Source organism: Palaemon carinicauda, chromosome 10 (genome assembly GCF_036898095.1).
Source record: "Palaemon carinicauda isolate YSFRI2023 chromosome 10, ASM3689809v2, whole genome shotgun sequence".
Taxonomy (NCBI): Eukaryota; Metazoa; Arthropoda; class Malacostraca; order Decapoda; family Palaemonidae; genus Palaemon; species Palaemon carinicauda.
In genome coordinates, this window is record NC_090734.1 from 154831654 (window position 1) to 154858078 (window position 26425).

At 42.9% G+C, this 26425-nt stretch overlaps 1 protein-coding gene across 1 annotated transcript in view; it reads left to right on the top strand.

Annotated features, from left to right (window-relative positions):
- Positions 1–26425, top strand: part of LOC137648889 (replication factor C subunit 4) — a 72763-nt gene that overhangs the window by 13875 nt on the left and 32463 nt on the right. The window contains exons 3-6 of the mRNA XM_068382065.1: positions 1062–1140; positions 8037–8134; positions 18121–18219; positions 25149–25345. Of these exons, the coding sequence (XP_068238166.1) occupies positions 1062–1140; positions 8037–8134; positions 18121–18219; positions 25149–25345 (473 nt within the window). The remainder of the gene's footprint in view (positions 1–1061; positions 1141–8036; positions 8135–18120; positions 18220–25148; positions 25346–26425) is intronic.

A 26425-nucleotide genomic window follows, 5' to 3' on the forward strand; every position in this document is an offset into this window, starting at 1 on the left:
TGAAGATTTTATTATTATTATTGTTGTTATTACCAGATAAGCTACAACCCCAGTTGGAAAAGCAGAATGCTATAAGCCCAAGGGCTCCAACAGGGAAAAGAGCCCGGTGAAGAAGGGAAATAAGGAATTAAATAAAGTACTGTACAAGAGAAGTAATAAACAATTAAATTAGAATATTTTAAGAACAGTAACATTGAAATAGAATCTTTTTCATATATAAACTATAAAAACTTCAGAATAACAAGAAGGGGGGAAATAAGATAGAATATTTTTATTTTTTTTCAATTAATTGGACAAATAGCATAGATTTTTCTTTGCCACTTCTTGTTACTTTTTTTTCCATATATATTTCTTAGTTTATATAATGTTCATCTTAATATTTACAGTTTTTTCATCCTTCATGATTTCTTCATTTATAAATATATGTTCTGAACTGGGCTGCTCGATAATGATGATAATACGACAGTAATGATATACATTGACATATATGTTAATAGTTACGTACAGTCGGCACATAAATCGGTTAACATTTCTAATGTCTAGTAGAGAAATGAGTTTGAGGTTGTTGATATTGAATGCTGTTTATAAATTTACTGTACATTTCTCAATTATAACAAACATTCGGAGGAGAACCCAGCCAAGAAAGTAGACTGAGGTAGTACGGTCATGTCATGAGAAGAGATGAATAGTATATTGGGAGGAGAGTGATGGAAATGGAGGTACAGGGAACAAGAAGGAGAGGGAGACCAAAGCGAAGGTGGGTGGACTGTATCAAGGATGACCTTCGATCAAGGGGATTAACCGGTGATGAGGTGTGGGACAGAGATAGATGGAGAAAGCTGGCCAGAAACATCGACCCCACATAAAAGTGGGAAAAGATGTAGACAAAGAAAGAAAGAAGATTTGGAGGATGTTGAGAGAAACTGAACATTTTCGATCCCCTTTTCAGAACACTCGGCACAGCGTACTGTAAATACTGTATAGTCGTTGAACAAAAGGTTTCATTGTTGCTAATGTTGGGTACTGCTGGTGTGATTTGTAATGCAATTTGCTCTTTACAGCAGGCCAAAGACAGTCGATGATGTAGCATATCAAGATGAAGTGGTTGCTGTTTTGAAGAGCACATTACAGGGAGCTGATGTAAGTCTAACATTTTGACATATTTCTTTTTACAGTACTGTAGTTAGGTCGCTTGGTTAGTTATGTAATACAGTTTGATGAGAAGTTGTCAGTCATTTAAGTAAGAGACGGGCTTGACATCATAGTTTTATTTTTGTTAAACAATTTTTCAAGCAGTAAAATTGTGGTTTGTTCCAACACGAAACTTACCTCGAATTACTTTCTTTGGAGTCACTTGGTGATCTCTCTTTCTCGACCAAGATTTTTGGCGCCGTTATCCCCCACCCCGTTCTCCATACAGGCCTACCCCCGCCGCCAAAGAATGCGCCCCGAGGGCAGGATTAGGGCAGGTCACTGCTTCTCTTGGCCATTCTCCTCATTAAGTTCTTGGTCGTGAGGTGTTCAACACCTCACTCTCAGTCTCTCTCGATCCTTTGTGCGCATTTTGTGTTCCACGTGTTCCCAGCGTGGGGACTTGTGTTTTTTCGCAGTGTGCTTCCCAAGTGTTCCTGTGCGTTCACTTTTCAACCGTGTCCTTACCCGGTGTTTAATTCCTTTCCTTAAGTGCTTGTGTCGTACGTTGTGTGCGTTATGGAACAGTATTCCTTGATTTTCTTCAAGGAATTAATAGCTGAAAGGACCAATTTTTACAATAAATCATTCTTCCTCCCCTTATCCTCGGTGTTAGCCGTGTAGGGGCAGCTTATGTTCCCCTTCAACCACGTGTCAGGACTACTGGTCCTGGAACGTAGTGCAGTGAGTGCACTTCGGCACCAAAAGGAAGAATACATCCAAGAGGCTCATAGGAAGACGTGCCTCTCCTCGCCAACTTAATTCCCGATGCCTCGTCGAATAGAGATTCTTATACAGCCATCTTCCCCTACCCAGAGTAGGGGACGAGGTAAGTCAGTTGCGGGGAAGTGCCCATTGCTCTTCCCCAAGAGTTTGAGTGGGTGCGGTATAGCACCAAGAAGAAGTAGGCGACGAAGGGTTCGCCTAAGAAAACTAGCGCCGGGCGTCCCGCCTCACAGAGCTTCCCTACCACCCTCTCCTACCCAGAGTAGGAGACGAGGTTGGTTTATTGTGAAGAAGATAACTCTTAAGAAGTAGTTCGAGGTAAGTACTACTTTCGAGTGTGTGTGGGGAGACGGAGTCCTGGTGCAAGCAGGCCACGTCTCCTCTGATGACCCCATGTGGGGGAAATGTCCCTAATTCTTCTCCAATCTCTTAGCGTATTTTTCAGTCTCTTCTGCAGCCGAGGGCCTCGCCGAGAAGGAGCCTCCCAGGTCTGTATGGCAGCGTTCCCCGGACCGACAACCCAGGGTTTTTTTTTCTCACCACGAAGGCCATCCTCCAGACGCAGATATAACCCTCGCAGGGAGAAATGCGAGAAGGCCTCTTCAGGCAGGCGTAAGACCGCGAAGCTTCCGGTTCACCCCGCCAACGGGTGTAACCGAGCTTCTTTACGGGCAGCCTGGCCGAATCAGCACAGCTGGTTCGGCCCTCGGACTTAGAAGGAACGGTTCCCTCCGTTGGGTCAGTCCACGGGGATCCGCGTCCGCGTCCCCCAGCCCGCCCGCAGGTGTAACCGGGCTTCTTTACGGGCAGCCTGGCCGAATCAGCACAGCTGGTTCGGCCCTCGGACTTAAAAGGAACGGTTCCCTCCGTCGGGTCAGCCCACGAGGATCCGCGTCCGCGTCCCCCGGAGAGAGTACACGAACAGTAGTCCTCGACGGTACGGCGTTGCCGGTTCTGACCCCGAACCTGGTGCGGAGCTCCCCGCCGGGGAAAACCGGTACCACCGCAAGGGGTTCCTGGTATTCCGGAACCGAAGCGCCCGGGGAGTGCCCGGTGACCCGGCCCCTCGAGATCAAGCGGTAGGAAGGACTCTACAGGTAAGCGTAAGTCCCCGAAGCCTCCGGTTAACCCCGCCCAGCAGGGGAAACGCGCTTCTGGTCGGACGGCCTGGCCGAACCAGCCCGGCTGGTGCGGCCTTCGGGTCAGAAGGAACGGTTCCCGCTGTCGGGTCGGCCCACGGGAACCGCATCCTCGGCACCCAGAGCCTTGGGCCGACGAGAGTCCCCGCTGAACCAGCGTTGCTTGCGCTAACCCAGGCCCCTGGTGCGGACGTCCCCGCAGATGAAATCCAGTACCTCGGCAGGACGGTGCCCCTGGCCCCAAAGAGCTAGACGTCCAGTCGGCGTGCCCGGTAACCCAGCTCCCCGGCCCCAAGCCGGATCCTCGGCTGACGGAGAGGAGCGCTCCCTGACAGAGGACTCCGTCTATAGGAGAGTGGTTAGCCTTTGCAGAAGACACCACAAGTACCGGAACCTGCAACTACGGATGTAGTTTCCTGGAAGTCAAGCCTTTTTGAGGATCAGCAGGACATCCTTAGTCAAGGCGTTTCAGACAGTAGAGCCTCTTCAGCCCCAGTCTGGTTCTCGTCAGCAGGAGCCTCCATGATGGAGAAAATGTCGAGGGACTTGTAAACGTCCCCTCTTGGCTGGACTGGTGGGCTTACTCTTTGGGAGGTGTACAAGCCTCCTGTGACCCCGAGGACCCTGTCCAGCAAGGCCTTCAACCCTTAGGTTATTGACATATTAGTCTCTCACACTAACAGCTAACTGGGTGTTCTGGAAGCGAGACACTGTTCTGGCGAAGGTGTCTTGGAAGGCACCAGACAGGGAGACACGAGCCATTCGCAGCTTTCCCTTGTGGGGAGAGTCTCTGTTTCCTCGGAAGGAACTAGAAACCATAATGGAGAAGGTCTTGAAATAGAAGGAGACTAACGTCCCCAGACCTACGACTCCTAGGAGACCGCCCTATAAGAGGTCTGTCTCGGATAGTGCCGCGACACCCCAAGCATCTACCAGCACTACGAGGAGAGAAGCCCCCCTCTTCCTCCTGGTCCGCAACGCCTCAGCCCCTCCGCAGGGGAGCTCCAGCGCCCTCTAGCTCCTTCAGGTCGGGTTACCCCGCCTCTAGGGGAGACATATCAGGCCGCCCCTCTAGAAGAAGATAAGAGTGGGAAGCCCCCTATCCCCACCCAACCCTCGGGTTGGAGGATGACTCAGACGTCATTGGCAAGCATAGAGGGCTCAAGGAGCGGAACCTTGGACAGTGTCCTTACTAAGAAGGGCTACGGACTTCCATTCCTAACGGAACCACCCACGCTTTTTCCGGCCAACCGGATAGAATGGCTAGATCCCAAAGACCCGTTAAAGAGGACCGCCCTTCAAGAGGAGGTGTCGTCCATGCTAGAGAAGGGTACCATGGAAGGAGTTCTTCTCCCAGGGCCAGGTGTCTACAGTCGCCTATTCCGGGTGGAAAAAGCGACCGGGGGGTGGAGACCGGCTATAGATCTGTCAGCTCTCAACAGGTTCGTCAAGAAGACGGACTTCAAAATGGACACGCAGAATTCAGTCCTGCTGTCCTTGAGGGAGAAAGATTGTAGGATGGCCATTGACCCCAAGGACGTATACTTCCAGATTCCGGTCCACTCCTCGGGTCGGAAGTTCCTCCGGGTGAAATAGGGTTCCCAGATCCTGCAATTCAAGACCCCCTTTTTCTTTGGTCTGTCAACAGCGCCCCAAGTGTTCACGAGAGTCCCCACGGCTGTCGCAGTGGGGGCGCACGAACGAGGCATACGCCTTATCAGATACCTGGACGCCTGGTGGCTTCTTCCCGCCTCAAAGGTCCTCTTGGAGGGACAAGGGAGAAGTCTCCTCCAGTTTTGCAAGGATCTGGGGAACTGAATCAACCCGAAGTAGTCAAATCTATCCCCTTCCACCGGAATGAACTACTGGGGAATAACATTAGACATTTTTCGGGGAGAATTTTCCCCTTCGGAGAATAAGATAAGTAATCTCAGGCTCATTAGTCAACCGTTCCTGTCAGAACACCCCAGGGGGGCAGAAGACGGGCAGAGGCTGGTAGGTCACCTGGTCTCACTGGAGAACCTAGTTCCCCAAGGGAGGGTAAGGCTCAGATCTGTCCAATGGAATCTCAGGAACCTCTGGTGACAGACGGGTTCGCAGCAGGTGCTAATCCCAGTCATTCCAGACACGAGACCCTCCCTAGAATGGTGACATTGCCAGTCGAACTCACTCAAGGGGACGTCCTTCGGGACCGGCCCTCCCGAGTTACTACTGTTCACTGACGCCTCCAACCAGAGATGGGGAGCCCTTCCCCTCGACGAAACGGCACGAGAGACCTGGTTGGAATGGGAGAGGCAACTCCACACAATGTCCTGGAGTTGGAAGCAGTCCAGAAGGCGTGCCTACACTTCACAAGTCTGCTAAAGGGGAATACCGTGGCGTGGATGAGCGACAACGCCACGGTAGTGGCATACATGAAGAAGCAGGGTACTTGTAATCGAAGGAGTTGTGCGATCTCACCAAAGAGAATCTAGATTGAGTGGAAGGAAATCAAGGGGTGATGTTAGCAAGGTTCATTCCCGGGAAGTAAAACGTTCTGGCCGCCGGCCTCAGCAGAATGGGCCACCTAGTAGGGACAGAATGGTCCCTTCTCCCAGGAATAGCCAAGCTCATCATTCAACGCTGGGGTTCCCCGGTGGTTGACCGCTTTGCATCAACCTCAACGCCCAACTCCCAGTCTATTGCTCCCCTGTACCAGACCCGAAAGCTTCCTTAGAAGGCTCTTTTCAGCACAAGTGGGACAATCTTTCCCCCTTTTCACGCTGATAAGACAAGTGCTCAGCAGAGTAAAGACGGCTCGAAACCTACAGATGACTTTGGTAGCGCCCTGGTGGCTGGAGAGAGAGAGTGGTTCGCGGATCTAAAAGACCTATCGAGTCAACCGCCGTGGCCTCTGTCCGTCAGGTCAGACCTTCTGCACCAGCCTCACTTTCTCAAGCTCCACGACAGGCCTCTCTCCCTACGTCTTCACGACTGAAGACTAAGAGCGGCTCCTGAAGAAAGAAGGATATTCTTCCTCCACGGCTAAGAGAATGTCTCTATTCCTAAGAAGTCGCCATCCGCGGTCTTCCAGACAAAATGGACCTCCGTCGCGAAGTGGTGCGCTGAGAGGCACATTAGACCTCTTAAGGCCTCTGTCCCAGACATGGCAGATTTTCTGGTGTTTCTCAAGGACAAAGCGGAGATGTCAATCCCAGCCATAAAAAGGGGTTCGGGCTGCCTTAGACCAAGTCTTCCTCCTGAAGGGCATCGTCCTGGGGGCCTCGAGACACATAGCGGTGCTTGTCAAAAGCTTCGAGCAGTCTTACCCCCCTCAGGCGGGAAAGGTGCCCCAGTGGGACTTAGGCAAGGTCCGGAAGATGATGTGTCGCTCCCACTTTGAACACTTGAAAGATATCGTGAACAAAGATCTCACCCTCAAGGCCGTCTTCTTGCTGGCCTTGGCGTCCGATAAGAGAGTGGGAGAGATACATGGTTTGTCATTCGACTTCTCTCACTCCGACCAGGTATCAGGAACCTCTTCGTTTCCACAGGTGTTAATAGGAAGCAAGTTTCCGAGAACACCATTTCCTGCTGGCTGAGACAAGGCATCGCTAGAACCTATGAAGAGGATAAAATGGCAGTGCCAGGCACTCCCCGGACCCATGACATCAGGGGTCTGAGCACCCCCTTGCCCTTTGAGAGAAACATGGCGGGGAGGCAGATCCTACAGACAGGCACTTGGTCGCACCAGTCAACCTTTACTGCCCACTACCTCAAGGGTTATTCAAGGAAATCCTTGGACGGGTTCTCCATTGGGACAGTCATGGCCGCCCTCCGGGCTGTGTAGCGGTAAGGCCAGAGGCTGTACCTAACGATGAACACATTCTTCGCGACTACATCCGGAGGAAATCGTCAGAAGAATTTTTTAAGAGGTAAAATCTTAGGTAATAGCGTAAGGTTGCGCAGTTACCCTCACTCCCGTACTCTGATAGGCCCCCGCATTCCATAGCCCTCTAGGCCCTACATGCCTAGTCAAGTGTCAGAATAGCACTCCCGCCTCCTAAAGTATAAGTCTCCAAAGAAAGTAATTCGAGGTAAGTTTCGTGTTGGAACAAATCAAAAATTTTAAGTAATTTTTATTTTTCCTAACATACTTACCGAGAATTACTTTCGGGTAATGGCCCTCCCTTCCGTCCCCGAGTGCCATCCTTCCATTGCCAAGTTGGGCTATACGACGAACTTAATGAGGAGAATGGCCCAGAGAAGCAGTGACCTGCCCTAATCCTGCCCTCGGGGCGCATTCTTTGGCGGCGGGGGTAGGCCTGTATGGAGAACGGGGTGGGGGATAACGGCGCCAAAAATCTTGGTCGAGAAAGAGAGATCACCAAGTGACTCCAAAGAAAGTAATTCTCGGTAAGTATGTTAGGAAAAATAAAAATTACTTAAAATTTTTTATTTAAATACTGTAACATTATCGTAGGTTTTGCTTTTATACAAGGATTTTGAGAAATACAAAAGCTGCCCCAGATTTTGCCTTGAAAAACTTACAGACTGAGGCAAGTTTTCTTTCACTGTTTTCCAACACTGTATGGCAGTTCTGGTCCCTTATTAGAACCGAATGAATTGTTGTATCCCTTGCTTACATTACTCATTCTCTCTCTCTCTCTCTCTCTCTCTCTCTCTCTCTCTCTCTCTCTCTCTCTCTTTTTTTTTTGGGGGGGGGCCTCCTTCCACCTAGTTGTCCATCTTTTTCAACTTTGTTTTATTTCAACCTATTGTTATTAGGTAATGTAAATGAACCACTGATTTCATATACATTACTAAATACTTGAGTAGATATAAGGGAATTTTATGCATGAAACTTTTTTTATATTTATTTACCCTTTAAACAGCAATCTCATTTTAACTATTTGATTACTGCACTTTACAATGTCACAATTCACTTCAATTTGGAAGACTATAAATCCAAATTTATACACACCCATGATCTATTTACAGCTCCCCAACTTGCTGTTTTACGGGCCTCCTGGTACTGGTAAAACATCAACAATATTAGCCGCTGCCAGACAACTTTTTGGTGATCTATATCGTCAGAGGTAAGGAGTTTATTACAAACAACTTTTATTTTTGTTAGAGGAGCTTCCTAACTCATAATACAGGTCTTCAACTTACGAACTTAATAGGTTCCAAGAAGCTGTTTGTCGAATTTTGTTTAATTTTGGCCTAGGGTAACTTTAACCTGACACCCGTGCCTACGATTTTCAGCTACAAAAGTGAACAATACTCTCGTTTCATATGAAATAAATATCAGGATATCAGGATATTGATTTATTAGAGTATTTCTTTTTCTTATTACAGTATACAAACTTTTTTTTATATCTGATATTTCTGATTTCAGTTGGATTTGTTTTTGTATCAATGTTTGTAAGTCGAGCACCTTCTCATGTCGAGTTGGGACTGTAGCTTGGTTCATGTCACCCAAAATTTCTAGTGGCAGATGCTGGTTCTGCGTTAAATTTTACCCAAACAGAACTCTGGCCATATTGTTAAGTGATATGGTAACAGTGACGCTTTTCAAGAACCGGGGAAAATTAGGCTGATGGTCCTTTGCAATACTGGTCGTAGGGTCTTCCATTTGTCATAAGAGATAATACAGTTGATTTTCCTGTTTATTCAAAAAGATAGAAAGGTCTTTTCTAGATCCACTCTTTGCAGGTCAAACTCAGAAAATAAATACACCAGTTTATACTCAACTCAAGAAGATTTTAAAGGTTGCTCATTAATGGCAGAGCTAAGCATGTTATGGATAAAAGGTAATTGAAAGATACAAGTAATTTTATACTTCAAGTTGACGTACTGAATTATATTTGGGAAAATGTCAATATTTTGAAAGTTTACTGAATGTTGAGGATAATAGGGAGGCAGATATAATTGCTGTTGCAGGTGTTGAGGTGCCGGTGATGGGAGATGAGAATGAGAGAGAGATTACAATAGATGAAGTGAGGAGAGCACTAGATGAAACGAGAGTAGGAAAAGCGTCTGGTATGGATGGTGTGAGAGCTGAGATGTTGAAGGAAGGGGGTGTGACTGTACTTGAATGGTTGGTGAGATTGTTTAATATGTGTTTTGTGTTGTCAATGGTACCAGAAGATTGGGTTTGTGCGTGTATTGTACCACTATATAAAGGTAAGGGAGATGTGCATGAGTGTTGTAATTCAAGAGGTATTAGTTTGTTAAGCGTAGTTGGAAAAGTGTATGGTAGAGTACTGATTGATAAGATTAAGGATAAAACAGAGAATGCAATCTTGGAAATACAGGGTGGTTTTAGAAGAGGTAGGGGTTGCATGAATCAGATTTTTACAGTTAGGCAGATATGCGAGAAATATTTAGCAAAAGGTAAGGAGGTGTATGTTGCGTTTATGGATCTGGAGAAAGCGTATGATAGAGTTCAAAGGGAAGCAATGTGGAATGTGATGAGGTTATATGGAGTTGGTGGAAGGTTGTTGCAAGCAGTGAAAAGTTTCTACAAAGGTAGTAAAGCATGTGTTAGGATAGGAAATGAAGTGAGTGAGTGGTTTCCGGTGAGAGTGGGGCTGAGACAGGGATGTGTGATGTCGCCGTGGTGGTTTAACTCATATGTTGATGGAGTGGTGAGAGAGGTGAATGCTCGAGTGCTTGGACGAGGATTAAAACTGGTAGACGAGAATGACCATGAATGGGAGGTAAATCAGTTTTTGTTTGTGGATGATACTGTACTGGTTGCAGACACAGAAGAGAAGCTTGGACGATTAGTGACAGAATTTGGAAGAGTGTGTGAGAGAAGGAAGTTGAGAGTTAATGTGGGTAAGAGTAAGGTTATGAGATGTACAAGAAGGGAGGGTGGTGCAAGGTTGAATGTCATGTTGAATGGAGAGTTACTTGAGGAGGTGGATCAGTTTAAGTATTGGCATGCTACTGTTATAAGCACACATTGAGTATGTGTTGTTTCAGATGTATGTAAATGGATAACTGAATACATCTTAATAGTTTTTAAGTATTTATTCTATAAAAACAACAGAGTTAAACATCTCCATCACTGGAGGAAGCTGGGTTGGTCCAGATGACCAATTCTGGTGAAGTATAGATATGAACTGACTAACTTATCGATATCACAGATATCGTATGCTCAGTTTATATTAGTCACGTCACAAACTCGGAAGACACCTGCATCCGGTGACGTCACAAACTTTCACACGCTTGAGACAATGTGTTGACGTTAAGAAGAATGTCAAATTGCCGAGGTTTGCATTGTATGTCCTGTTTATGATTTTGAATGACCACAGCAAGTCCCAGGGTTAGCTCCTTCAACCAACATGACATATTACGTCATTTGTTTTAAACATGTAATATTAACTATTCTAACTATTACATTAGCTCGGCCAGCTATCTCAATTTTTTTTACAAAAATTTAACAACAAGCCAAAACATGGTTATTAGGTGTGATTGGACATACGTATTATTCTTTGTTTAACTTTAGCCATAACCAACCGAGGACGAATGTCCAAATAGGCACATTAAAAAATAATAACAATAATGCATATAAAAAAGATATTACCAAAGCAAAAAGAAAAATGCATGATAAAACCAAGATCATATATATGGTACATTGCTAGCAAATGATTATATGGTACCAAAAAAAAAACTTCTGACTTACATATGATTCGGTAACTTGATAAAGAATAATTGTTACCTTTGTCAGAAACATAATACTCAATTTTTAGTGCACAAACACGAATTCCTGGTACGTACACGTACCACGGTTTCGTACATATATATATATATATATTTATATATAGGGCTGATATATTTTATTAGATGCCCATAGATTCTGTTATATATTTTATTTTTTTTTTCTCTTTTCTTTTTTAACATTCCGGCTTATGTATTTTTATTAGATGCCGAGAGAAAAAATGATTTATATCCTTTTTTTTTTTTTTAAATGTTGTTTTAAATGTATTTTTAACAATGCAAATGTAGAAAATTTCTTTAATTACATATTACTAGCTTACTAATCAGCTTTTCATACAAACTCTTCCCGACAAATTACTCCTTTAGCGAATGAGGTGGCCACTCAAACGGCTTTGAATTGAATCAAATAGGGCGTATTGTCGGGGCTTGGCGAATCGTTCCTTTTTAGCTGCTTGCTGTGCCGTAACCTACGCCAAACAAGGATGTTCACGGCGATAAATATCACCACCGTGATACTCAATCCAGCTAGTAGTATGGGGTGAAGAATTTCCTTATAAGTCGGTGACAGGTGGTCCCTTTCGGTAAGTTTCATCAACCGCTTTGCCACATGTCCGTTGTACGGGAGAGGAAGTGCTGGCATTGTAGAGGTCCACGTGAAGTTCGCGAAGTAGGCTCGTTCTCTGATGATTGTCCGTAGACCAGTCACCATGGAATTCGGGGAAGTCCCGACACAACCATCTGCTGCGACGAAGATATGGGTGAAGGACGTGGATCCGTCAGGGCATGATACATTGAAGCCGTCCTTGTCGTATCGTATCCACGAGCCATTGTTCAGTCTGCAATTGAACTCATTATTGTCAAAGGGATAAAGCTTATCCAGACAATTTTCACTTGTATGGGAGAGAGCACCGTCTAGCACTATACCTAACTCGCATGAATCCATTAAGTTTTTATGGAATTCAAATGAGTCAGCTGTACATATTTTTCTATCCATTGCGTCTGAACAGTGAGTTAATTGATTTAAGTCTTTAATGACCGTATATGTTTCCTTGTCTGGGGAAATCAATACGTGTCCTGTCAAACTGGATATTACTGGATTTGAGTGATTCGTCATGAAAGTCGGAAATGGTGATATCCTGTAAGATTGCCAGGCATCAGAAGAATCAAAGGGAATTGTAATCATAATCTTGTTATTATCTACGTTTACTGTAATTAGGCTGTAATAAAATTCTAACCTATGTTCGTCTAACAAAGGAACATAGCCTAGTTTATCCCTTCCGTTCTCCAGAATTAACTTTAAGTAACTTATAGGCAACAAATGGGGCGACAATACACCTTTAGTTGCTAACGTGATAGCTTCTACATAATCCTTGGATTTCTCAATGAAATGTGTAATTCTGTTATGTATGTGATCTATCTTTGAATCATAATACGTTAATGTTGCCAACAAATCCTGTACTTCCATAATTTGAACGATATTATCTGAATGTTCATTTAACAAATCCATAATTTTATTGATTGAAGCTAACTGATTCCTAAGTCTGAGGCGTCTGTTGCAATGAAGGATTCCTTACCGAAGTCAGGAAATTTTAAGATAGGAGAACTACACAGTTCATCTTTCAAAGTATTAAACGCCTGTTGATGTAGCTCAGACCATATGAAATCTACGCCCTTCTTCGTAAGATCAGTTAAAGGAGCGGCTATTATTGAATAGTTGCGTATAAAACGCCTGTAATATCCACTACAACCCAGAAATTGCTGTATTCCCGTGACATTAGTAGGTATGGGAAAATTATGTATAGCCGACACCTTATCATGGACTACTTTAAGACCTTGGCTTGACACCATGAAACCAAAATATATTACTTCTGTTTTGAAAAATTCACACTTACTAATCTTTACCCTTAAGTTATGTTGTCTTAATCTCTGTAGTACTAGTTCTAACTTACGTAGATGTTCTTCTAAGGTGTTGGAAAAGATTACAAGATCATCCATATAGGCATGCAATATATCCCCTAACAAGTCTCCAAACACTATGTTAATCATTCTTGTAAATGTTATAGGAGCACAACGTAAACCAAAAGGCATCTGTGAAAATTCATAATGTCCCCTGGCTGTGCTGAAGGCTGTGTATGGGATACTATCTTCTTCTAATGATATCTGGTGAAAGCCTTTAAGTAAGTCCAAACTGGTAAAATATTTATTCTGACCTAACAAAGACAAAATATCGTCAGTACATGGCACTGGGAATCGATTAGGGATCGTTTCCTCGTTTAGACGACGAAAATCGACGCAGATACGCCATGTTCGATCTTTTTTCGGTACAACTATTAAAGGAAAATTATAAAGGCTGTTTGATTTTCTAATGACTCCTTCCTCTAACATTTTACCTACTTCATCATTTATTTTATTCTGGAATTTCATAGGGAGTCTGTACGAGGGTACATATATAATTTTCTGCTTGTCCTTTAACCTTATTTGATGCTCGATCACATCTGTTTTTCCTTAGGATCCATCCGTAGTGGAAAAGACATCTTGATATTTAGTTAAAAGTTCAAAAATTTTCTGCTGAATTTCTTCGTCTTGAATGTCCTTACTGATTTTATTTTTAATAGATCGCAAAAGGGATTCATCCGCAACTAATTGAGAGTGATTGATTTCAGCAACGGTAAGAATACGATGTTTATAAACTTCTACATCCAAGATATGTTGATTTTTGTGAATTACTAAAGTGTTATTTAAATGATTACAGACTTCGATATTACATTGCTGATGTGAGCCTACTGTATAAATAGCTTGTGTGACAGACAATCCGTTAGTTTTCAAAGTATCGGAAAGGATTAATATTTCAGATCCCGGTAGTGTTTTCTTTATTTGCACTATTAAATTCGAAGGTATGTTTGGTTCGATAGATTGCGTGCAAGATGATATTACGGGTGAACGAGAATTCTGCTGGGTCGCGTATATTATTTCTTTATTAGTGAGACAAGTTATTGGTTCTTCAACGTACGTTACGGTTACATTTGTCGTCTCCTTTTTATCCAAAACTGATTTTAAGGTATTAGAAGACTTATAGAATTTCCCTTTGATATACACGCCGTGCTTGGCAGGAGCTAAGATAATGTTTTGATTTCCCATAGATGGGTATCCTATAATTACAGCTGGATACATATTAATGTTTTTTACAACAACAAATGTATCGGCAAACGTGCGATTACCGACTCTGAACTGAATATGAGTTATGCCTATGACGTTTAATTCATTATTTCCTATACCTGAAAGTCTAATTCCTGATTTTTCAATCGGAAAGTTCGAAAACAACAAATGATGTGTCTTCAAATCCATAATATTACGTGGACTACCAGAGTCAAAAAATAACGTAAAGGATTTGTGTTCTAAATTTACAGCATATAAGGTTGGCCGTAACTCATTTTGGCTTATTATTGTATGAATTCGTTGCAAATCTATGGGAGCATGCACTGTTTTACTTAATTCGGCCGTGTGTTTCATAGGAAAATCTATTGTCTCACAATTATCTGATAAAACATTAAATTGATTATTCAATACTATTGATGTTGACATGAATGACCTTGACCCAACATCACTCTCTTCCCCTCTAGAGTTAACTATGTGGTATTTGCTTTGCTCTGCACATTCTGAAAATTAGTCTGACCTTGCGAGGTCTGGTTTGACGGCCCAGGCTCAGCGATATTTGAAGAAGTGTTTGTTTGTTTTGGACTCTGAACTGCATCGACATTTGGTTGTTTCTTCTTATTGTTAAAATGAGGATTTTTCTTTTTATTTCCATATGGAACTGACTGTGGAATTGACTGTGTATTTCTAGGATATTGTTGTGTCTTACGCGAGTAACATTGACTATAAGAATGTGTTGCAGTGTTGTGAATTGAGCAAAATTTCGTTCTGCAGTCTGCGCTTATGTGACCTTGACGTTTACAGTTATAACACGTCAATCCCGCTACTGGACTGTTAACTACGTTCACTGTTTGTGGTTTTGTTTCATTCTTTGCAAAAACTTGAGTTAACACGGGATCGAGATCTGGACACTTGGACATGTGTTTCTTTATCTGTTTATAGACATCCAACTCCGTACTTGCAGGCGTTAACTTCTTATCAAAACACCGCACTAAAGCTTCAGGCAACATAAGTGTCATGCAAGTTGAATACATTAATCGTAAAAAATCTTTCACGGAGATGTTATCGTTAGTAACCCAAGTGGAATTACCTAAAATGTCCTGATATTCGTTAAGCCTATCAGCTATGAGAGCTGCTCTCTCAATAACATTAAGCCGATTCATAGTGGCTTGATTAAGTGTATTTCGTAACGTTAAAACTACATCCAAGGCTTCCTCACCCCCATAGATCGCGCGTAACCTAACTTTGAAATCATCCCAAGTAACTGCTTCTTGAAATGAAACACCTCTTAAATACGCACTCGCATCCCCCTTAGAAAAATCTGTAAAACTTTTAGCTTCTTGTAATTGTACAAAAGGGTCTACGATTTGTTTGGCATTTAAATGGGCATCAACGGATGAAATCCATGACTCCACATTTTGTGGCAAGAACCCGTTGACCCGACCTTGAAAAGGAAGGATTGCTGACCTGGCATTTACAAGCGTCACAATTGGAGGAGGATTAGCCTGGCCTACACCACTAGGTCCAGGGGAAGGGCTGACAGGAGGAGTCATGACTGCTGTATTTTTTTTTTCCTATCTCTTTGACCCCTTGCAATTCTATCAAAATATCTATATGAGTACAGACGCCCACTGCGTAAACGCATATGTATAATAAAATTCCCCAAACAATGTTACTAATCCCAAAACATTTCCCGAGAATTTCTGAAAGAAAAAGGAATTAGCACAAAGAGAGAAAAATTCTAAATGAGAATTCGGAGTTTCCGATAACAAAGTTTAGCAATTCACTCACCCCAGTAATAATCGACTAACGACTCGTGATAACTACACTTCACTGCCCAAACTGGAATGAATTCAAAAAATCTGTACTTAGCTTATATATGATGTCGACACGTCCTCTCTCTCTCTTGATGTTTTGTTAGCGATGTCTCGTTCGAGTTTCTTGTTGAATGTAGTTCTTCCTGGATATGTTTTGCAATTGTTGAACGCCAGTCCTTGGGTTTCCTAGGATGTTGATTGAAGATTCAGGTTGTATTCTAACATTTGTTGATGTTAGCTGTTTCGTTGGACTATAATACTTAGTCAAAATTGTAGATTCATGTAGATAATGTTGAGTTCTTGAAGATCTTTCTCAGGTTTTACAGCTTTTATTTTGAAGTCTTGAAGATCTTTCTCTGGTTTTACAGCTTTTATGTTGAAGTCTTAAAGATATTTCTCTGGTTTTACAGCTATTATTTTGAAGTCTTGAAGATTTTTCTCTAATTCTTAGAGTTTAACCGCTGTCTTAGAGTTTAATCGCTGCCACCATTTATTGGCGTGCTACTGTTATAAGCACACATTGAGTATGTGTTGTTTCAGATGTATGTAAATGGATAACTGAATGCATCTTAATAGTTTTTAAGTATTTATTCTATAAAAACAACAGAGTTAATCATCTCCATCACTGGAGGAAGCTGGGTTGGTCCAGATGACCAATTCTGGTGAAGTATAGATATGAACTGAATAACTTATCGATATCACAGATATCGTATGCTCAGTTTATATTAGTCACGTCACAAACTCGGAAGACACCTGCATCCGGTGACGTCACAAACTTTCACACGCTTGAGACAATGTGTTGACGTTAAGAAGAATGTCACATTGCCGAGGTTTGCATTGTATGTCCTGTTTATGATTTTGAATGACTACAGCAAGTCCCAGGGTTAGCTCCTTCAACCAACATGACATATTACGTCATTTGTTTTAAACATGTAATATTAACTATTCTAACTATTACATAAGTACTTGGGGTCTGTTGTTGCAGCAAATGGTGAAGTGGAAGCAGATGTACGTCAAAGAGTGAATGAAGGTTGCAAAGTGTTGGGGGCAGTTAAGGGAGTAGTAAAAAATAGAGGGTTGGGCATGAATGTAAAGAGAGTTCTATATGAGAAAGTGATTGTACCAACTGTGATGTATGGATCGGAGTTGTGGGGAATGAAAGTGATGGAGAGACAGAAATTGAATGTGTTTGAGATGAAGTGTCTAAGGAGTATGGCTGGTGTATCTCGAGTAGATAGGGTTAGGAACGAAGTGGTGAGGGTGAGAACGGGTGTAAAAAATGAGTTAGCAGCTAGAGTGGATATGAATGTGTTGAGGTGGTTTGGCCATGTTGAGAGAATGGAAAATGGCTGTCTGCTAAAGAAGGTGATGAATGCAAGAGTTGATGGGAGAAGTACGAGAGGAAGGCCAAGGTTTGGGTGGATGGATGGTGTGAAGGAAGCTCTGGGTGATAGGAGGATAGATGTGAGAGAGGCAAGAGAGCGTGCTAGAAATAGGAATGAATGGCGAGCGATTGTGACGCAGTTCCGGTAGGCCCTGCTACTGCCTCCGATGCCTTAGATGACCGCGGAGGTAGCAGCAGTAGGGGATTCAGCATTATGAAGCTTCATCTGTGGTGAATAATGTGGGAGTGTGGGCTGTGACACCCTAGCATTACCAGCTGAACTCGGTTGAGTCCCTTGTTAGGCTGGGAAGAACATAGAGAGTAGAGGTCCCCTTTTTGTTTTTGTTTCTTTGTTGATGTCGGCTACCCCCCAAAATTGGGGGAAGTGCCTTGGTATATGTATGTATGTGTATGTATGTATTATTACTAAGCTACAACCCTAGTTGGAAAAGCAGGATAACATAAGCCCAAGGGCTCCAACAGGGAAAAATAGACAATAACATTGAAATAAATATTTCATATATAAACCATAAAAACTTCAAAATAACAAGAGGAAGAGAAATAAGATAGAATAGTGTGCCCGAGTGTACCCTCAAGCAAGCGAACTCTACTATAGTCATTCCTTTGGCTGAAGGACATTCTATGTTGATCTCGGTAATATAGTGATTAAGATACTGTATTATTACTATTGTTATCACCAGCCAAGCTACAACCCCAGTTGGAAAAGCAAGATGCTACAAGCCCAAGGGCTCCAACAGGGAAAATAGCCCATTGAGGAAAGGAGATAAATAAACAATCTGAAAAGTAATGAAGTTAAAATAAAATATTTCAACCAGCAACAAAATCAAAAGAAATCTTTCATAAATAGAATTAAAAGAAAGCCTTAGTCAGCCTGTTCAACATGAAAACATTTTTGGCAAGTTTGAACTTTAAAAGTTCTTAATAATTGAATCGTTACAGTAAAGGGAAGACTGCTTCAAGACATACTTCTTATTTTCAGAGTGTTGGAATTGAACGCATCCGACGAGAGAGGAATACAGGTCGTTCGAGAAAAAGTCAAGTCTTTTGCGCAAACTTCCGTTTCAAGTACCAGACCAGAGTAAGTTCTTTTTCAAGTTGTTGAATAGAAAATTCCTTGTATATATAAAAGATAATTTAAAATTCATAATCATTTGAATTATATGCATCCAACAGTTACTGTGAATGTTAAATTTTAAATATTAAACTTAGCCGGTGAATATATAATAGCTGACGTCTCCGACGGCTCGACAGATTCCCAAAAACTCGGGAGCGATCGCCATGAAGGTAGCGGGTGTGCCCACCAGCGCCAACTATCGGCCAGATACCGCATATACATGTAAACAGCTCCAGTTCTTCTCTGTCGGTTTCATCGACAAGTCGATTCCACTCGCTTTATGACCTCGAGTTTTCTACCGAATCGGTGAAGTACTTGGTTTTGGTTTTATTGCTTTCGCCGTGTTGGATTATTCAATACTATCCTCAAAAGAAATGCTTTTGAAAGGAGAGTAAAAGTGTTTTGCCCTTGCTTTTTTATCTCTGGTTTTTTTTTTCAATTGAGTAAAGATGGCCGACCCTTCCCTCAGTGTACGGAAGTGTGTTTTAGGCTTTTAGTGATTATTTTATCACGTTAAAAATTATTGTTGATAATTATAGATTTTCCTCTATATATTTTATATCTCACCCGCCTTTATTAGGCCTCTTCGATTAGCTTTCCATTTATACTAAACATCAAGATAAATTTTATGTTTTTGTTTATATGCAGCCTTTACCTCCGAGATGTAGGCGGTCCTAACTTGGAAACCGAAGTTAAACAACGTTGAGCCCATTCAACTTTTATTTTCGTTAAGTTTAAATCATTTGCTCTGTAAGAGTTATGAAATGAAATGAATATTTTTTAGAAAATATTTTAAGAAAGATATTCTTTGAATAGTCTTCGTGCTGTTTTTTTTTTCAAAGATGAACTAACGTATGGTTTATTTATGCTACGCAGTTTGCGCTCTATCGTTACGATAGAGAAAGAGAGAATCACGGTTTCACTTTGCAGAAAGAGTAAATCGATTTTGACGTTTTGTTCATTCTTCTTTCAAACTCAAGTGTTTTAAATACTAATTTAAAGGAACTTGTTAATTTTCATTTTCTTAGTCCTTTTAGTTTTTTCCTTTGGTCAAATAACCTGTTTATTGACGAAGGGTGAGTGGGCTTTTCTCTTGTATGTGACAAGAGAGAGAGAGACGGAGAGAGAGAGAGGAAGAGAGAACGATCCGATCTTTATTCTCGTCCCAAGGGAGTTTAGGAGCGAGTAACGTTGTTCTCGATTCAGTTTACTCTCGTCCCAAGTCTCTGTACGGGGAGAAAGGATAAAACGTTTTTAGTTTTTGTTCTCGTCCCAAGGCACTGTACGGTGAGAGATTGAAAACGTAGTCTTTAATGAACTAGTGTTTAGTCTCCTCCCCAGTCACTGATCCTTTTTAACTTTATATATTTCCGTTTTATTCGATATATATGTTTACTGATTTTTGCATGTACTAATGTGCTTACATTATACGACTCATTTCGCAATTATAACCTTTTGATGTAAGGGAGAATTGCGTGCTTCAGGTAGAAATCAGTTTTATTCATGCCTAATGTGAAATTATTGAAAAATACGATATCAGTGAAGTAAGTGCAAAAAAACAGAAAATCGTAGTGATAAAGTGATAAGTGCGCAAAGTGTTTTTAGTGTTGCGACCGAGGGTTCGTCTGTTCGTGCTTGTCGTTCACCTAGTCTGAGACCTCTTGCAAGCTCCCATGCACCAGGGAGAAGTAATGTCGTAGGACTTATGGGGACGAGAGGCTCTAACCAACGAACAGACGTTCCCTCTATGGTTTCGGGCGTGTCTCGTCAAGACCGCCCCTACCGTAAGACGAGCGAGGCGGTTTTCTCCTCGTCATCCGAAGGCTTCTCGCGAAAGAAACCTTGGAGCAAAGTTTCTAGACCCTTAAAGCGGAAGTCAGTCCCTTCAGGACAAGTCCTGCATCCTGGCTGTAGCCATTGGGACAGCTCTGACCCTGTGCAGTCATCGGAAGACTGCTCGCCGCCTAAACGAAAGCGTAACACGGGCTCCGAGCGTCTCAGTAAAGGCAATGTTTTGCCGTCACAGACGTTACCATCGTCTCGGCCCGTACCGACTCCCGTTGATCCTAAATGGGTTGTACTGCAGGATATGCAGAATAAGCTTGCCTCCCTTATGGAGGAGTATACCGTTGAGCAGGTTCACGATGATCCTCGCCGTTACGCTGATCGAGATCCTGGCCTTCAGCCGCCCAAACGAGCCTTTACTCGTCCTGTTGACGTTACAAAGTCACGTCAGTCACGTGACTTGGAGCCTCACTCGATGCAGTCCCGTGTTGACTTTCAGCCGCTTGTTGACGTTCAGCCGCCACCGCATGCTCGTGTTGACGTTCAGGACGTTCGCCAACCAGCTCAGTTGCCTTGTTTTGACGTTGAGCGTCAAGCACCGCAGTCAAGGGTTGTTTTGACTGCTCAATCTAGGCAGTCAAGGCAGTCTCGATTTGACGTCGAGCGTCCTCCCGCCCCTGTTGCTGTTGCTGGTCAGTCCTTTAAGCAGTTACATGACGTAGCGTCCTTGACTGCTACTGATGCTCCTTTGCGTGTGGACTTTGCTTGTCAAGTATTGCCACCACGGCAGGTCTCTTCCTTGCTTGAGACTCATCAATTGTCGGACGAGGTTCCTTCAGATGAGGATGTTGCTGATCCCCTGCCTACTGATAATCCTTTGGACGTTTTATCAGACGTGGAAGAGCCTAAGGCTGCGCAACCTTCCATGGATTTTAAGAAAATCATGATGGTTTTTAAGGATCTTTGTCCGGACCATTTTGTAACTGCTGCTCCTCGTTCGCCTTCGTCAGAGATTACACTAGGCCTAGCTACTTCGAAGCCGTTGTTTTCTAGGCTAGTGCTCTCTCGCTCTTCTAAGAGAGCTTTACGTTTGCTAGGCGACTGGTTGATCACCATGAGGAGTTTGGGGGAGTTTGGGGGAGACAGCCTTTGCTTTCCCTCCTTTTAAACTGGCTTATAGAGCGAGCGTCTGGTATGACACGGGAGAAGTTCTCGGCTTGGGAGTTCCTGCCTCTGCCCAGAGAGACTTCTCAAGCCTCATAGACTCTCCCCGGCGCCTGGCCATGAGACGCTCCAAGATTTTATGGCTAGCTTCAGAGCTAGACCATCTCCTGTTAGTTTTTTTTTCGAGCGTTTGAAGTTTTGCTGTACAATTATGTCATGCTTGAACAAGGCTATCAGGGATGGCTCCAATGATCTGACAGCCACGTTCTCTGCAGGAACAAGACTATCAGGGATGGCTCCAATGATCTGGCAGCCACGTTCACTGCAGGAGTACTTAAGATGTAAGTGCGCTCAATGTGTTCATTGTCAAGACAAACTTCACGATGAAGACTACCAAATCTGTCTTGACAGCATTAAGGGAAGGCGACTGGATGGTCTCTCTCGACCTTCAGGATGCATACTTCCACATCCCGATTCATCCAAACTTTCAACTACATCTGAGGTTTGTGGACGGGAAAGTAATGTACCACTGTTGAGCACTGTACTCCGACCTCATTCCTGCTCCTCTTGTTTTTACAAGGCCCTTGCAAAATGTAGCAAGCTTTCTACATTTTTTGAGGATTCAGAGCCTCCCTTTATTTTGACGACTGGCTAATCAGGGCGTCGTCATTATATCGCTGTCTGGAGAGCCTCTAATGGACATTAGACCTAACCAAGGAGCTAGGTCTCATAGTGAACGTAGAGAAGTTGTAACTTACAGTACCCCATCCCAGACTATTCTTTATTTGGGAATGGAGATACAGTGTCTGATTTTTCGGCCCTTTTCGTCTCCCGCAAGAATGGAACAAGCTCTGTTAAAAGTCCTTCACTTGCAAGAGAAAAACAGTTGCTCTGTAAGAGTTTGAACTAGCCTCGTGGGAACTCTTTCATCGCTGGAGTAGTTTATCTCTCTGGGGAGACTCAACCTATGCCCTTTCCCATTTCACCTAAAACATTGGAACAAGGAGAAGGGCTTAGTGAGTATCTCTTTCCCAATCTCCAACTCAGTCTAGACATGTCTGACTTGGTGGGACAGCAACATCAGACATCGAGAAGGTCTTTCTCTTGCGATCAAGAACCCAAACCATGTGTTGTTTTCAGATGCATCGGATTTGGGTTAGGGAGCTCCACTGGACAGTCTGGAAGGCTCTGGTCTTTGATCCACGGATCAGAAGGAACTCCATTTAAGGCATGTAACATCTCTCCTTTGGCGAGATTTGTGCAAGGAAAATGAATGTCTTGGCGGACGGCCTCAGCAGAAGAGGACAAGTCATCTCCATGGAGTGGACGTTGCATAAGACTGTGTGCGAGAAGCTATGGATGACATGGGGTCAACCCACCATAGATCTTTTTGCGACTCTCTCTGACAAAGAGGCTCTCGACTTACTGCTTTCCAGTTCCAGATCCAGAGGCAGCCCACATAGACGCTTTCCTGCTGGACTGGTCTCACCTGGACGTTTATGCCTTTCCACCTTTCAAGATCCTAGACAAGGTGCTGCAGAAGTTCACCTCTCACGAAGGGACCAGGTTGACATTGGTTGCTCCACTCTGGCCCGCGAGAGAGTGGTTCACAGAGGTACTTCAATGGCTGGTAGACGTTCCAAGGAGTCTACCTTTAAGGATGGATCTCTTACGGCAGCCCCACGTAAGGGATCTTCATCAAAGCCTCCCCGCGCTTCGTCTGACTGCCTTCAGACTATCGAAAGACTCTCAAGAGCTCGAGGATTTTCGAAGGAGGCAGCCAGAGCGATTGCGAGAGCTAGGAGAGCTTCTACCATCAAAGTATACCAGTCGAAGTGGGAAGTCTTTAGAGACTGGTGCAAGTCATCATCTATTTCCTCTTCCAGTACCTCTGTAGCCCAAATCGCAGACTTTCTCCTACATCTGAGAAATGTTCGCTCCCTCTCAGCGCCCACTATTAAGGGCTACAGGAGCATGTTGGCGTCTGTATTCAGACATAGAGGCTTAGATCTTTCCAATAATAAAGATCTCCAAGATCTCCTTAAGTCTTTTGAGACCTCTAAGGAGCGTCGTATGGCAAATCCTGGATGGAACTTAGACGTGGTCCTAAGGTTCCTAATGTCCGACAGGTTTGAGCCATTACATTCAGCCTCCCTGAAGGATCTCACCCTCAAGACGCTTTTCTTAGTGTGCTTGGCTTCGGCTAAAAGGGTCAGTGAGATCCATGCCTTCAGTAGAAACATCGGCTTTTCCACAGATAAAGCCACATGTTCACTTCAGCTTGGTTTCTTGGCCAAAAATGAACTGCCTTCTCGTCATTGGCTTAAGTCATTTGATATACCTTGCCTATCAGAGATCGTAGGCAACGAGCTTGAAAGAGTACTGTGTCCAGTTAGAGCTCTTAAGTTTTATTTATCTCGTACCAAATCCTTACGAGGTGGATCTGAGGCCTTGTGGTGCTCAGTTAAGAAGCCATCATTGCCTATTTCTAAAAATGCTTTGTCGTATTTTATTAGATTTTTAATCCGAGAGGCTCATTCTCACTTGAGTGAAAAAGACCGTTGCTTGCTTAAGGTTAAGACGCACGAAGTAAGAGCTATAGCAACTTCCGTGGCCTTTAAGCAAAACAGATCTCTGCGAAGTATTATGGACGCGACCTTTTGGAGAAGCAAGTCGGTATTCGCGTCATTTTACTTAAAAGATGTCCAGACTCTTTATGAGGACTGCTACACACTGGGTCCATTCGTTGCAGCGAGTGCAGTAGTGGGTTAGGGTTCTACCACTACATTCCCGTAATTCCAATATCCTTTTAATCTTCTCTTGAAATGTTTTTAATTGGGTTGTACGGAAGGCTAAGAAGCCTTTCGCATCCTTTTTGATTTGGCGGGTGGTCAAATGTCATTTCTTGAGAGCGCCCAGATTAAGGGTTTTGATGAGGTCCTGTTGTATGGGTTGTCGCCCTGGATACTTCAGCTCCTGGGAGTCTTTCAGCATCCTGAGAGGATGGCTGGGCTTCTTGAGGAAAGCGGACTAACAAGGCAGAGTAATCGTTAGAGTCGGCTTCCTTACCAGGTACCTATATTTATTTGGGTTTTGTTATGATATAACTGTCAAAAACTCTAAGCATATACGCCGTAAACTGTATTAATACTGGTCTCTACCCACCACCATGGGTGTGAATCAGCTATTATATATTCACCGGCTAAGTTTAATATTTAAAAATGATATTTTGATTATAAAATAAATTTTTGAATATACTTACCCGGTGAATATATAAATTAAAGGCCCCCCCTTCCTCCCCGATAGAGACCCAGCGGGATGAGAAGAACTGGAGCTGTTTACATGTATATGCGGTATCTGGCCGATAGTTGGCGATGGTGGGCACACCCGCTACCTTCATGGCGATCGCTCGCGAGTTTTTGGGAATCTGTCGAGCCGTCGGAGACGTCAGCTATTATATATTCACCGGGTAAGTATATTCAAAAATTTATTTTATAATCAAAATATCATTTCATAATCATTTGAATTATATGCATCCAACAGTTACTGTGAATGTTAAATTCATAATCATTTGAATCATATGCATCCAAGAGTTACTGTGAATGTTAAATTCTAATACTCCATTGAATTATATGCATCCAACAGTTACTATGAATATTGTTTTCTTTTGCATTTATGTCCTCACCAATTGTGACACCATTTAACTTCATATCTATTAATCAATCAATCACTCTTTTGAGTTTTAATCTTGTATGATTCACAAACCTTTTCTAGAAGACTTCCGTTGATTTCAAAGAAATGCTCATCAGTGCATTGGTACGGAGTTTCTCAACTTTTCTATTATATCCAAACAAATAACTAATTGGATTTCATATTCAATCAAATAGCTCTATTTATTTTTCACATTTATCCATCTAGTTCTAATTGAAAACATTTTCTTTCAGCGGCAAATCGTGTCCCCCGTACAAAATTATCATTTTGGACGAGGCCGACTCGATGACACGTGATGCGCAGGCGGCTCTCAGGCGGACGATGGAAAAGCAGAGTAGATCAACTAGGTTCTGCTTGATTTGTAATTACGTTTCAAGGATTATTGAGCCCCTTACTTCGAGGTGTTCGAAGTTTCGGTTCAAGCCGCTGGGTATGTTTGCTTCTCTCGCGCATTCTATTTGCGCATCCAGTTGAATTTTTATTGGGGGAATTTCTATTCATCACTTTCCACTGCATGCAGTTTCATTATTATTATTACAGTATTATTTTTATTGTTGTTATTATTACAAGCTAAGCTATAATCTTAGTTGGAAAACCAGGATGCTATAAGCTCAAAGGGTCTAACAGGGAAGGTAGCCCAGTGAGCAAAGGAAATAAAGAAATAAAATATAAGAGAAGTAATGAACAACTAAAATAAAACACTAAGAACAGTAACAATGTTAAGAATAGATATTTTATATACAATCAATAAAGAGAGACTTATGTCAGCCTGTTCAGCATAAAAACATTCGCTGCAAGTTTGAACTTTTGAACTTCAAACATTTGTTCCTATCAGAAAACAAACCTTCCTCCTCTGATGGAAGTATGCTGTCATGGGAATTGTAAACAACCGATTAAACTTTAGTAAGAAAGGTGCTAGAAGAGCTGGAAAACCCAGGCCTACATGGCTGAGGACTGAAGCACGATATAAGAGATGATTTAGAAGTATTGAATTAAAAGTTCAAGATGGAGATGACTGGCGAAATCCAACTGAAGCCCTTTGCGTCAATAGGCGTAGGAGGAGATGATGATGATTAAACTTTACCGATGTGGTGAGAAACCCCATGAACCCAATAGGCCATTGAGGCCTCACTTTGTTTTCAGCTGTCGAATAAGAGACATACTGCACTTCTGGCTCCCTCAACTGGCTGTTTTATTCTCTTGTTTGCTTTATATTTTAGATAATTGTGTAGGCAGAACATTGTTGGCTAGGGATCTTTAGACATATGAGTGCATGGTACAGAAACTTGTGCACCAAGTACTGGTCCTGGGTTCTCACGAGAACGAGCACACTCACTACGGGAATGGATCAAGTTCGCTGCCCTTCTTTCCATTTACTTAATATCCGATTTCTCTCTCCTCTCGAAAGAGTGAGAAGCCGTGTATGGTGTTACTTTCCCAGGAGAGAGAGAACTATCTGAACTGAAACCCAGGGTTTGGGTCTAGTACGAGACTAAGCCCTCGTTCCTCT